Below are 13926 nucleotides of genomic sequence, written 5' to 3' on the forward strand. Positions count from 1 at the left end.
GCATTATTGGGTCGCGACCAGTTCCCGTTGGTTTAAAGTCCTAGAAGTCAACAACAATTGGAAGAAGTGTATTGGCAGAAAGGTAACTCGTTGTTCTAGATTTGGTAGGGGTCCTTTCTTGCGTTTTTGCCGAGCTCACGGCAATAGGAGACACTTCATTGGTGTGGAGACTTTGGGGCGACGAGATGAGATGACTGTTTCAATGGGTCGTTCCTTTCTGGAGGAGGATCGGCGTTGGTTGTCGAGCATTGGTTCTGGAGCTTCGACATATTTGGGTCATCTTAGTCACAGGTCGCCGACTGCTGCATTAGGAGTTATTGGATCTGGTGGAGCTGCTTCAGATTTTGGGTTGCGTCGGATATTTGGATACCCAGCATTTGGTCACATTGAGGATGTGAGATTTGATCCGATTGCGCGTTTGGGGTTCGGAGGCTCAGTTGATTATCGTTTGGGAGCTTCTGATTTTGTTCTGAGCAGGTATGTCACTTTTGACTCTCGGCAGGTGGAGAGTGTTGATCAGGTCATTTGGATATCGCAGCAAGTTACAGATCCGTCGGCGATATTGGGGAAGAGTTGCATACTTTTCTATTTGTTTGAGGGTCTTTGGAGGCCGTTTGGGTGAACTACGTGAAGGCTTGATTCCTTGGGCAAGAGGATACGTAGGCAGTCTTTATGATGCAGCCGATTTGGTGAGCGACATCGACATTTGGGGTGAGTGTTTGCACTCCCATTTGGGTCTCAACATGTTAGGCATTTGTTTGGTTGGTGTCGGCTCAGTTTTGGGAAAACTTCACCGATGTGAAGAATTGTGGAGAAGAACTTGGAAAAAGCAGATTTTTGGTCATAAGTCGACTCATGCACAGGCATAAGTCGACTTATGGTAAGTCGACTTATGTTTGTGTCGTAAGTCGACTTACGATCTGCTGTGGATTGTTGAGTTTGGGCTCTGGCAAGTCGACTTATCAGACCTGTTAAGTCGACTTATGAACTCTTCTCCAGTTGTCGTTTTTCGCTCTGCCAAGTCGACTTATGCAGACTGATAAGTCGACTTACGATGGGTTTTTTGGAAAGTTCAGGTTCCTATTTGCAGTCTGTTTGGGTTTCTGTTTTGGTATAAATACCAATACGATTTGAGGGTTTTGTAGGAGCATATTTGGGGATTTTGGAGCACAGAAAAGAGAGATCTTTCTGAGCTATTGGTTAGGGTTATTGGTTGAGAGGTTGAGAGATTTGTTGGTGAGATTAGTTGGTTCGTTTGAGCGATTTGTAATCTCAATTTGTACTCTCCTTCTCTATTAGTAGAAACCCACCCCCTTCTTGCCCCGTGGACGTAGGCAATTGCCGAACCACGTTAAAATTGGTGTTTGGGTTTGTGCATTGATATTTGGTTGTTTTTAGCCTTCTTTGATCGGTGTTTGTTTTGGTTCCTCGACGCCGCCGTCCGTTCACTACAAGTGGTATCAGAGCATATCGCTGTTTGGCACAACACTAAGTACATTGTAGGGGTCTGTCAAATCATTCGCAACAAGGAACAATATCAACTTTACTATTGTTTTCCCGACATTACGAGTACTAGGTTTGGCGATGTATTTTAGGATGGTTTTGGCGCTTCACCTTCTTGACCATGCATGACCACTGGTTGCTTTAGGTGGTTGTTAACATTAGACCCCGACATCTCGTCTTTTAGAGTGGTTCTCAGTATTATATCAAGCCCTATCTCTCCTGCCGTTTTGCTTGCCAATTTGGGTATAATCAGCTCTACGTCGGCAATCCAAATGCTAGATTGCCGCGTTCAGCGAGTTTACTGGATGGTGCCTATGCTTGGTGCCATTTTTTCACCAGATGCAATGGTGTGAGGTTTACTCTGCCATATAAAATCCCTACAAGTATATGACTTTAGGATTTTCCAAATGGTGTAGCTCTGTAAACATCACCAATGAACACTTCAAGATTAACATGACTAGCAAGAAGTGGATTATTAAGCGGTTCAAGGAGCTTCCAAGGAGTCAAAGAGTAGAGCACCGAGGCTTAGTGAATTCCTGGATGACATGAAGTGAGGAGAATATGTAGATGACGAGGATGTGCTGATAATCACATTTTTATTATAATTTTATACTCTCATTATCTATTTTACATGAATAAATATACTTCTAATAATTGTTTTTATTTTTAATTGCAGGTTAATAAAGAATAAAACCCAAAATCTTATCTCTCAACAAAAGCCAATGAATTAATGAAGAATACAAGCAAAAGCCAAAAGTCAAAGCCCAAAAGCCCAAGCAAGAGAAGAAAATCAGCCAGAAAATGGAAAAATCAAGCCTATCGATGCCGGCATCGATGCCGGCATAGATGTCGTCATAGATGGCATGTTCCTGTTCCGAATTTAAAGGCTGATTTTGATTGTCTTGGGGCTCAAGTCTAATCCAACGGTTCTCATTCATTGTTGTAGGCTATAAATAGGGGGGTGTTTGTTTACCCGAAAGTAGGAAGTGAAAGTGTGAAAGTGACTTACTTTTATCACTTTTGATGTTTGTTTTATTGGAAGTGTATGTGAAAGTGAAATACCAAACTCTTGCCACGTAAGCTATAATACAATTTCAACTTACCCTAAAAAAGTGCGGATGTCACATGTAAGTGGAAAAAATGAGGACCACTCTTAATAAAAAAAATATATTTTTAATTAAAATTTCATTTTCTTAGGTTCGTTAACCAGTTTTTTATGCATGGCGGTTCACAACATCTAAAGTTTGGGAATATCATTTTTTCTTGAGTTATCTATATTAGCCCCTTAATCTTTGCTATTTTATCTAGTCTCTCAAATTATTGAAATTGCTATCAAGTGCATCAATACTTATGAGTTGTTGCACAATTAATCCCTTGATTCCTGAAATTACTATTACATTCTTCAATTTTTGTAAGTTCTTTCAGATTAATCCCTTTAGTCAAAGTCAATAGCTAATAGCAAGATATAAGAATCGAGGGACACATTTGCAATTTCAGTGAATTGAGAGACTAGTTCCCGAGCATTAAGGATGTAAATGACTATGATAAAAAAATCCTTATTTTTTAATTTAAGTATACAATCTGTAGCTGTTGATTAAATCTGATAAGGGGTCTTTACATGATTTTTTTTTCAAGTTGTTATGCTATGAATTAAATTTCCTATTTTTGTGTTTAATCGTGCTACTTATGTATTTTTAAATGCTGACTACTTTTTGCAATTACCAAAACCATTTAGAATATGATATGGTTTTTAATAAATAAATAAATATATGAAATGCCACATCATCTTCACTATCTTCACTTTTCTACTTTCTAATGATAACTTACTTGTGTAAACAAACACTGTGTTTCACTTACATGATGACATGGATGCATTTTCTCACTTACGAAAAAAATGACTTTCACACTTTTAATTCACATTCAATTTGCCAAACACCCCCTAAGGGTAGAGAGTGAGGGGTTGAGGGTGTGAAAAATTTTATAACTCCATTTGGAGAGGAGGGTTACTCTTAATTGAGAAGACCTTCTAAATTTGTAACTTTTACTACAATTAATAAAAGAATTTTTTCACTTCTTCATATTTTTCTTTTCTTCTCTTTATTTGATGATGAAGATTAAGATGGAGATGAAGATTAAGATGGAGGTTTGCTTCCGCCTTGAGGTTAGAACCCTCTTGGGATGTAAATTTCCTCTTTGTTAATATTTTTTTACCTTTTCACTTTATTTTCTTGTTAAATAGCCAAAAGGCTAGAACCCTCTTCTCTTATATTCATTTTCATGTTTATAGAGTAAATTTACTTTCATGTTTTTATTTTCTCGCATTTAATTCTTACAATTTATTTTGTAGTTTAGTTCTTGACTGTTTTAGACACAAGGCATTCCGGAATTCTGAAAATGTGGCTCACAATAACCAGAAGGAGGGTCTATCATAATTTATGGTATAGATGACATCAGCATCTAGTTCAAGCACACACATTGACATTTCAATTTTTATTGCAGCGGATATAATATGATTTACATCCACTTTCCATAAGCTTTACGAACAAAACGAGTACAAATACGCGCATGCGCTGCAAAGTTCAACCCAGCTGAAGCGAGAGCATAGATGATAGATTTACAAGGATGATGCCATATAGGGCTTCAATACAACATAACCGGAGAGTGCCGCCCTACTCCTTTCTTTAACCTTTGTTTGATAAACTACCCTGCCAAAAGCAAAATCTCATCGTTAGTTAGATCAAATGAGCCAATCAAATGGCTAAATACTTGTAAAACAATTAGTCAAAACGCTTACTTGGTGCCTTGAGGCCACATTTCTGTGACTAAGGTCTCTCCTGGGTACACATGAAGAAGAAAACGGCCAAAGATACTTTTGACTGCTGTTTCGTCCCCGCTACAAATACATTTGATGATTGCTCTCACGGCATATCCGAGGGTACAAAGACCGTGCAATATTGGACGTGAAAACCTAGAGCAAGCACAAAGGAGACAATTAAGCCTGGTCATCTGTATTCAAATACCAACTATTAGCAACCTTAGATTATAGTGTTAATAGCAGATGAACGCCTTTAGTACTCTGCTAGTTTGAACTTACTAGCCCTCTAGTCTCAATTGTTGAAGATAGACCTCCTGCGTTTACGTTTTTGAGTCTTTTACCCTCGCATAGACTTAAGCTAATTTCGCCTAGGGGCAATGTCTGCCAAAATTTCTACAATGGTAAAAGAGTCAAAAGTAACCCAGGGCGTCTATCTGCGATGATAAAACTTCTTCAGAGATAGTAAGTTCAGAACATTGATACTGCAAGGGTCTATGTGCAATTAACCCTAGATTATACTATCGGTATTAGAGTTTGTGAGGGATTTGTCCGTGCACGTGAACTAGAGTTTTTCTAATGTTGAACTATAAACAAAAGAACTAGAGACCATATAGGGAACATCTTAATAGCAACATCACAAAAGCATATTACGATTCCTGATAAAATAGGGTGTAGTTAACGAAATTCCTAAAATTATTAGAAGTTGGTTACTAGTGGGAAGAAGAAACAAACTAACAAAAGAGAAGGATGGTTTTTACAAAATACAAAACTGCAGGTTGTGCAACAGTTCTCTAAATGAAGAACTCAAGCAGAAAATTGGGAGTCTTTCTATAAATACTCTCTTCCTCATGCAACCATAAAGCTGATGAACTCCAAGGTGCATGCTGCATTAACTTTTCAGCTGTAACTGTATCATGCAAACACTATGGTCTTTCAGTTTTTTTTTCTCTGCTATTAAACATAAACATTCTTATATAACGATAGATCAAAAACCTCATACATTAAGATGGATTGCACTTAACAATACATATATTCCAAGATTGTTAATGTCTAAGTACATTGTTTCCATCTCATAACATGGCTCCACACGAGCAACAAACAAGGTGGATAAAGGTTTTTTCTGTTGTCGCTAGGCTACTTAAATATCTACTAGATTATTGACTCAATAGTCAGTGACTTTATCGACAAAAATCGTGATATTGGAACACCAGAGTGCAAGAAACCACTAATATTAGCAGTAGTCACATAAGATATCTCCATTTTGATGCCAAAAAATCTAACAATGCCATTAGATATCTGAAGTTGGCAATAATATGAATTACAGTGGAAGTGTACAGTCACACTATATTAGGGGAGAGATATCTACAACTTTGATAAATTAAAATAAGGAATTTGGAATGATGGTTTGTTGCCAAGATCAAAGCAGCAAGAAGAAAATCTCAGAATGCAAAAAATTAGTTTTTGAAAGCTTACCCTGCAGCCTGAGCAATCATAGGATCAGAATGCAGAGGATTATAATCGCCTGATAGCCTGTATAATAGAGCCTGTTTCATATAGCATTAGCATACAAGTGTATGTGATAAAATATTAAAAGCAACATATAGGATAAGTAGTTAGTTCTGAAAAGAAAACAAATTGAGCTAAAAAATCCATAGAGAGCTCAATATGGAAAACCAACTTAACCAAAAGCTGTTTCTACATATTTTCATGTCCTCAGGATTAGGGTAGAGACAATATAACAGTCACATAAACTTGGCAGAGGAACAGCCCACTTTGAGTCGAGCTCATATAGCCACAAGGATAATCCTGACCCATACTTAGCCAACCTGCGTGAATCATATCTAGGACTAGTGTGATTCAGTGACAATCCTAATTTCCCTTGTTGCTGCAAATTTCAGCAATTCCCCCAGTTGATTAAGCACCCCTTTTTCTTCAGAAGGAAAACCTAGGCTTCTTGTAGGAATGGTAGTTTTTATCTGAAACATAATATATTTTGTCGTCTCCTAGGCTAAAACACTCAGGCCTCTTTCATTAGTGGTATTTCCTCTTTCAAACAAACAAAACGTCCAACATCAACATTTGACTACTCAATTATCAAATGTCAGATAAAGAATGAACTAAAAATGCTTTTTTCAGAGGGAAAGTTGCTATACATTTAACTATTAGAATCCCGCAATCTAACGAAGTTAAAGAAATACAGAGATTCAGTATATTTGTTACCTGGGATGGCTGGGAATGATCCTCATATACAAAAGCCGGATTGCATTTTGGAATAGAAACATGAGACACCTGGTTAACTGGGTAGTTAGCATATGAAAATGGTGGTGAAGACTTTGAGAAACCACCAGCACCACGTAAGTATACAGTGCTCCTACAAAATAGGTAGTCTATAAGCTTTTCTACGGATATTGTTTGAACAATATAATTTACATTGAGAAGTAAGTGACACTTACCGATTCATGCACAATGCTTCACCAGATTCCTTGATATAGCTGGTGGTCTCGAGCTCAATAATAGTGGCCTTGCCTGGTAAATAAAAGTTAATGCTATAAAAGTTACATTCATACTCCAGAAGTCAGTGGTCATATAAAAGAGACCCTCAAGTTCCTAAACATAGTTGTTAGGGATATGAGTTATACTATTCCGGGTCCAAAATTGAAACTGTCAAATTCTTTATCCAACAAAAGAATAAATAAAGAAATCATAAAATCTGTCAAACTGAGCACAGCATCTAAAAACTTTGTTATGGAGAAGCAAGTAGATTACATATATTACATAGAGAAAAAACTCCATAGTCTGATACAAAAGAAAAAGTATGGCAGTAGAGGGACTCGGAAAAGGTAAATATTAGCAAATTATAATTACCCTAAACATACCTTTGTCATGCAAACCAGCGATTACTACTTTATTTTCAATCTGGAAACAAGGAAGAACTACATTAGTTATATCTCTGATTAAAAAAACAAAACATCAATATTTTCAGAGCTCATATAAGATAAAGTTGAACAGAAGGTGATTGCTACGCATTAACAAAGACAGGAATGGTCTCTGATGGTCAACCCCCACCCTCCACCTCTGCGTGAGTGTGCACCAAGAAGGAGAAGGGGAAACATGAAGTGTATGATTAAGACAAAAAAAAGAAGGGAAAAAAGAGGTAAAAGAGAGCAGGTAACAATAATAAATTAATGTAAAAGAATCTAATATAATGTCTTATAAGATAGGCATAGTGAACTTAAACAGAAATAATAAAGACAATGGAATAAAGTGCCTGGGTAATATCACACAGCATCCTTATAAAAAAAGGTTCCGATAACTTAAAACACCAGAAGCAATAAGTACATTGAATGAAGTTGATTGTGATTCAGGTGACTGTACCCACACTGCTGATTCTGCACGACACATTAACAAGCCAAGGCACCGAGGTGGATAAATGCTGTGGGAGAGGCAACTGATAACCACGTGTGAACCTTGCATGTGTCATGAGTCAGTTGATCCAGAACTAGGCTCTGTCCAGATCGAAGATCTACCCAAATTGGGAGAACGGTATCTATTCTCTCAATTTTCAGTCCCGACTCCATGTCTCTCTTTCACTTGTTCTGACATTGCTTCCCATTGCTCTCTAGCATGATCCAATGGTGATCAATAGCAGCTTACCTATGACAAGCATCAAATCATCATAGCTTCAGGTAGTAAATATTTTTTTCTCTGTTTATTTCAGTAGTAAATAGTGTATTTTGCCTTCGGTTCCTTTTTTTCCTTTTTTCTTCAAATCTATACTCTTCTCAGTTCCTTTTCTCTCCCAGTGTTCCTTCTTCAATCTCTCTTATGCTCGTATTCTCATTCCTTCTCTCTCTTTTCTAGTATGTTCATTTTCTCCTTCTACTTCTCCTATCTGCTTCTTTACTTCTTCCTGCTTTCTTCATCTTTTCTCCTTCACACTTCTTCATGATGAACAGTTAATCCCTTGTCCACATGCCTTAGTTCAGAGACAGAACTGGTATACGTTCTTTTCAACTAATAAAGTATAGTTCATTGACAGATGTTGACTTGTCTTTACCAGCCGTCAACAATGATATGGTCCAAAATGTTTCTGCATCAACAATTTCGTGAAATCGGATAACTTAGATAGTGACAAGTACCATATGAACTCAGACTTTTCATTAAATTATCCCACATAATCATATACATGTGATGTTGCAATACACTCTTCTGTTGCTATTTGAAGAAAATAATGATACCTACAACTTTATAGTTCAAACATTAACTAACCTTTTTCGTTAAGCACGTTCGTCCTAAAGAGAATTGATGTCTACGCTAAAAAAATTAAGAAGAAAGGCTTTATTCAAGGGCTGTAATTCTATGTTGATCTTCTAAAGACATGACTCCCTTTCTCATCTTTGTTATGGTGTGATTGCTACCTCTTCAAATCTAGATTTTCCCAACTTTATCCATTTCTCAGAATACGTGTCCTATTTAGTAGCATCGGATTCACAGCTATTACTTTAGAGAGAAAAGTGCAAAACAACAGCAAAGGAAGGATAAATCAAACATAGAATAAAAAGGAAAAAGGTACAGCCAGTCAGAGGCTGTGGAAGAGGAGCAAAGTAGTGAAAACAAGAGGTAGAGAAGAGAAGCAAATAAGAAATAGTAGTATAAAAGAGGAGAAGTTGAAAGGACAGTAAGGAAAAATAAGGGGAAGATGATAAAAACTCTCAAATTTAATAACCACATGTGACCAGAAGGAAACAGGGGGGAAAGGAGGATCCAAAGTCAATAGTACAAGATATTAATTAGCCTTAGTGGAAGATATTTCAAACCAGTTGGACAGCCACGTAATGAAATTAGGCTGTGAAGACAATTGCAGGGTCTTCATTTGAGAAGGAACAAGGAGCGTAGGGGAATTTGTATTTATGCACCAAAAGTAATTAGAAATACTTTTTCCCAATGCAAGTATATTTTGCCTCATTAGTGCCACGTAAAAAATGCCACCCTTGGCTTGAGGAGTACCAACCCATGTGCATGGCGTGCAGCAACGGTTTTGATGTGCAGAGACACCATGTAGTTTTCACTGTTCAGGTCCATCTGTGGGAGTGCCCTTAACAACATTTCTCTGTTGAATATAATCACATTCATTATATATAGAAAATATATGTGATGAGTAAATGAGTTTTAAAGATAGCGCCTCAGGCACTCAGGCGAGGCGATCTTGTAACTTAGCGCCTTGCATATTGTCAGGCGCAGGTTGCTAAGACAAGTGCCGTTTAGGGCCTCATGACCTCCTTGGCACTTCACCATCTCACTTTGGCACCTCAAGGGCTCGCCCTAAGGCATGTAAATATGTAATGCAGGCACGAGGTGTTTGGCTCTATTTCAAAAGTTTAAGGGTGCGAAAGGTGTTCAATAAATTAAAGTTTGTTTTGTTGGTGGATTTTTTTGGTCAATTTATTATTATTTGTTGTAACGTAATATATCACCTATATCATTATGAGGAAATGCCACAATTTAACCTTAAGTTCGAAGTGTGGTGTGCTGCTTAAATGTTTGCGCTAACATTTACTGGTTGCTATTACTATTCAGTATTTGTTACTTACTGTTTCATTTAGATAGTTTAGGACTTATTAGATTTGGGACTTTGAAAATTTGTCTGTAAGTCTGTGATTTATTTGTCTTGTTGCTACTTATTGATATTTGCATAGATAGGTAATGTCTATGATTTTTTTTTAAATAAGTATCACCTTGGTTCATTCAGACGATTGTCTTTTCTGCCGCCTCTTGCCTAAGGCAACATAGAACCCAATCGCCTTTACTTCGCCTTATGCTTTTAAGAAACTGATTGTCCCCGAATCAAAGTTGAAAGGATTCAGCCAGGAAGGAGACGTTAAATCTCCTAACATGATAACCAGAATACCACACAGATGGATAAATGAATATTAAAATACACAGGTGGGAGGGGGGGGAGGGGAGGAGGGAGGAGAGGGGGAGAGCGAAATGAAGCTTTGTCTAATGGAAATGCAAATATATTTTTAGTGTCACATAACAGAAGTTTCAGTTGATAACTATCTTTAGCCATTCAAAAAGTGAAAGTGTTTCTACATTCATATAGGAAAGAGGTCTCACGCAGCAATTTGATGGCAAAGGCATGTAGATCTCCATGTATTGCTGACCATGCAATAAAAATCTTGGATCAAATCTGTATGAAGAATGTAACAACATTTGCAATAATTTACTAAATGCATTGGTTTGGGACCACAAAAGGCTGCTGAGAGTAGGAAAACAACAGCAAATATTATGTACTCACTCCAAACCTGGCACATCATCAAGCCCAGTTCCCTTGCTAGTTTTGAAAGGAAATAGAGCAGCAAAAGTTGGTAAAACCTGCAATCATTAAATTTAATGCAATATTTTAGTACTGCTATAAGCTTCTGCAAACAATATCCGAAAGTATACACAGCTACGGCGCACAAACAAGCAATGGCGCTATTTTCATGTCTGACATATATCTGAAAAGGATAATTTGAAGACAGTTTGTGGGCACATGTTGGACGTATTTACTATTGAAAAAAGAGATATTCATGGTAACCTGCTGTCTTTTGATGAACTGCTATAATCTTTGCCGCTATAATAATATTAGTTGAAGTGCTAAAATCAAGGGGTCAATTTCCATATTTGGGTTAAAAATAAATCAGATTGTAAGAATGATTAGGTTCATGAATAATTCAGTGTAGAAAATGGTTTAAATCAAAGGCCAAAAAAATGTTCTGAATGAATTTTAAAGTGATTAAATCATGATTCGGTGCTTAGTTTCTAAATTTACATGCCTTACACCATGGATATAAGTAAGGACAAATTTTTAAAACAGTCCTCTTTGGACTTTTAATCCCAAAAAAGACCCATTTCCAACTTATTTTCAGAAACCAACCCGGGTTTAGCCTCAGCGTTGAAACCAGGTCAGTTTCTGAAGAAAAAAAAAATTCTGAAACTTCACGGGAGTTGAACTCCCGTGAAGTTTAGTAAGCTTTACTAAACTTCACGATAGTTTAACTCCCGTGAAGTTTTACTACATGTGTAGAGCCCATGTAGTATCACCTAATTGCAAGTAGACCCTTGTACTTCCATGTATGAATCATTGGATAGACACCCCCCAAAACAAAGTAAAAAGTTTATGAGGAGACAAACCCCTACAGTGTTATTGATGAGGATAGACCCCCATTTTCTAATTCTATTAAGGCATGTTTGGATTTCATTAGCCATAGGGGAAGTTAAGGGAAAATAGAGGAAGGTAATCTCCTCCTGAACCCTCCTTTTTGGGTGGGGGGTTGGGGTGGCGTGCGTTTTTTTTTTTTTTTTTTTTTTTGGGGGGGGTGGGGGGGGGGGGATGATGAGGGCGAACTCACACTCGCTGAAAACCTTTCCAAATGGGATGAATGGGTTCCCCCTGCAAACCCCCCCCCCCGCCCAAAAAAAAAAAAAAAAAAAAAACCTTTATCCACACAAGAAGGGGGTGTAGTCACACTTGGGCCAATACTACAAGGGATTTATTCGTACAAATAAAAATACAGGGGTCTGTTCGCAATTGGGTGTCGTGATACTATAGAGCGTCTATTCACAATTAACGCTAAATTCTTTTGTAGGGCAAATTTTGAAAACATATCCCTTTGCAAAAATATTCCCAAAAAAGACCCGTTTTGAAAATATTCGCAAAAAACAACCTATTTTCAGACCTGAGGCTGAAACTGAGTCGTTTTTTGTAAAAAAAAGTTCTCAAACTTCCCGTGAAGTTTTTTACATAACAAAACTTCACGGGAGTTCAACTCCAGTGAAGTTTGGGAACTTTTTTCCCAAAACCGGACCCAGTTTCAGCCCTGAGGATGAAACTAGGTCGTTTTTTGAAAATAAAGTGGAAACGGGTCTTTTTTTGGGAATATTTTTGCAAAGGGGTCTGCTTTCAAAATTTGTCCTGCTTTTGTAGTATCACCCATATCAAGACAAGGAATAGAGGGAAAAAAAGTAGACAAATAGAGGACGGGGGGGGGGGGGGGGGGAGTTTAAAAAACTACGACCTTGATGTATGACTGTCCATCTATATGATGAACATACTTGAGCTCCTTCCCATCAACAGCATCACTCCCACAAGCCCCAATTCCCAGCGCATACATCGCCACATCTCTATTACAAGTCCCCCAAAATCAGAAACACCATAGGAAAAAAAATTCGAATTGCTTTCCTTTTATTAGTACTTCACGTTGCCACTAACTAACCTTTCATCATAAGAGAATTCAGCCTGCATCAAAAGCAACAGAAAACTAAGAACCGAAGAAATCAAAAACAAAACCAGTCATTGAAAAAAGAAGAATTCGACAAACTGAAGGACCTCAGGGAACTTGTGAGAGAGAACGAGCTTAGGGTCGATGAGGGATAGCGTAAGATCGGAGCCCCCCATGGCTGATTGAGGAGAGAATTACCGGGAAAATTAGGAACAAATTTGAGGAGAAAGAAAAAGGGCTGAAGGAGTGACCTCGTAGGATTTGTAGAGCATGGGCGTTATTTATTTTTATTTATTATTGGGGATGGGGACGAGGGAATGGTGATTTAATTGCCCACGCAACTGTAGTCAGGATGGCACCAAACGGGTTGTCCTCTTTTGACCCGTTACGAGAACCAGACCCGTTACTCAACGGATACGGTTTAGATTCTTTTGACTTTGATTTTTGTAATTTTGTTTTTACCGGTTTTGTGATGGATAATTTCTCCGGAAGGAAAGAAAAAACCAGTTAGCCTTATTCCTGGCTAAATTTTGTTCTTGTAAAATAGGGTTTCCTTCGGTTAAAATGTGTCCAGGCCCCAAAAGTGGGAACTTCGTGTGACTAGCCTCCTGTACTTTGCCCCATATGGAATAGCCCCAAAAGTTGAGCTTTAATGTTTTAAGCCCCCTCCACGTCAGCTTTATACTAAAAGCAGATCGTATTTTGCAAAAAAAACCAAAACTGTCATTCTCTTTCTTCCCCAGACGAGTCCTGGTCCCGAACAACAGAAGTCACTTCTCATTAATGCGATATGATGGAAAAAATGGAGGGAAATTTCCCCCTTTTTTTACTCCATCATGAGCAATAACTAGTTAGTTCTCCATTACTCCTCCTCCTCAGACCAAAATTCTCTCTATAACTCTCTCCATTACTCTTACTATCCCTTAAAAATGGCTGAAAAGGACATCATCTGCATTGTCTCTTCACAGTATAAAGCGGTATTCTTGAAGATTAATTCTTCAACCACCATCTTGGATCTCAAGTTTGATGCGGCAGAGAGGTTAGATCTTCCATACGAGTCATTAATTTTGGCATACGAAGATGAAACAGTTGGAAGCTTAAAATTTCTCATTGAGAACGATGGTGATCTGACGTCTATAGTGGAGCATTGTCACAATCTTGGACTGAAAGAGGTTCACGTGCAAGCTTTTAAAGAAGGAGATAATTCTTCGAATAAACAGGAAAACGAGCAAGTCCGACAAGACATGTAGGTTAACTGTAAAATCAATTAACTTAAGTTCTAATCGTCTTCTTGTTAGTTCTATACTAGGTTTAACTGGACTTCAGTTCTAATTCGATCGTATG

The 13926-nt window shown here is 37.8% G+C and overlaps 1 protein-coding gene across 1 annotated transcript; it reads right to left on the reverse strand.

Moving 5' to 3' along the window:
- On the reverse strand, window positions 3911-12876 carry LOC109848560 (enoyl-CoA hydratase 2, peroxisomal). The gene is made up of 11 exons (XM_020418114.1): window positions 12690-12876; window positions 12577-12599; window positions 12379-12484; window positions 10617-10693; window positions 10436-10508; window positions 7195-7234; window positions 6772-6844; window positions 6539-6689; window positions 5792-5862; window positions 4298-4471; window positions 3911-4208 (listed from the first exon to the last, which is right to left on the reverse strand). Exons 1-11 carry the CDS (start codon window positions 12756-12758, stop codon window positions 4118-4120), a joined length of 948 nt encoding a protein of 315 aa, XP_020273703.1. The 5' UTR covers window positions 12759-12876; the 3' UTR covers window positions 3911-4117.

Source organism: Asparagus officinalis, chromosome 7 (assembly GCF_001876935.1).
Source record: "Asparagus officinalis chromosome 7, Aspof.V1, whole genome shotgun sequence".
In the NCBI taxonomy this organism is placed as follows: Eukaryota; Viridiplantae; Streptophyta; class Magnoliopsida; order Asparagales; family Asparagaceae; genus Asparagus; species Asparagus officinalis.

Bases quoted from the DNA above. Each gene is read 5' to 3' on its own strand.
- LOC109848560 (XM_020418114.1), bottom strand. From the start codon at position 12,758: ATGGGGGGCTCCGATCTTACGCTATCCCTCATCGACCCTAAGCTCGTT. The intron at 10,694-12,378 runs GTCGTAGTTTTT...TAATGATTGCAG, and splicing joins ATGGACAGTCATACATCAAG to GTTTTACCAACTTTTGCTGC. The intron at 4,209-4,297 runs GTAAGCGTTTTG...TGCTTTTGGCAG, and splicing joins ATGTGGCCTCAAGGCACCAA to GGTAGTTTATCAAACAAAGG.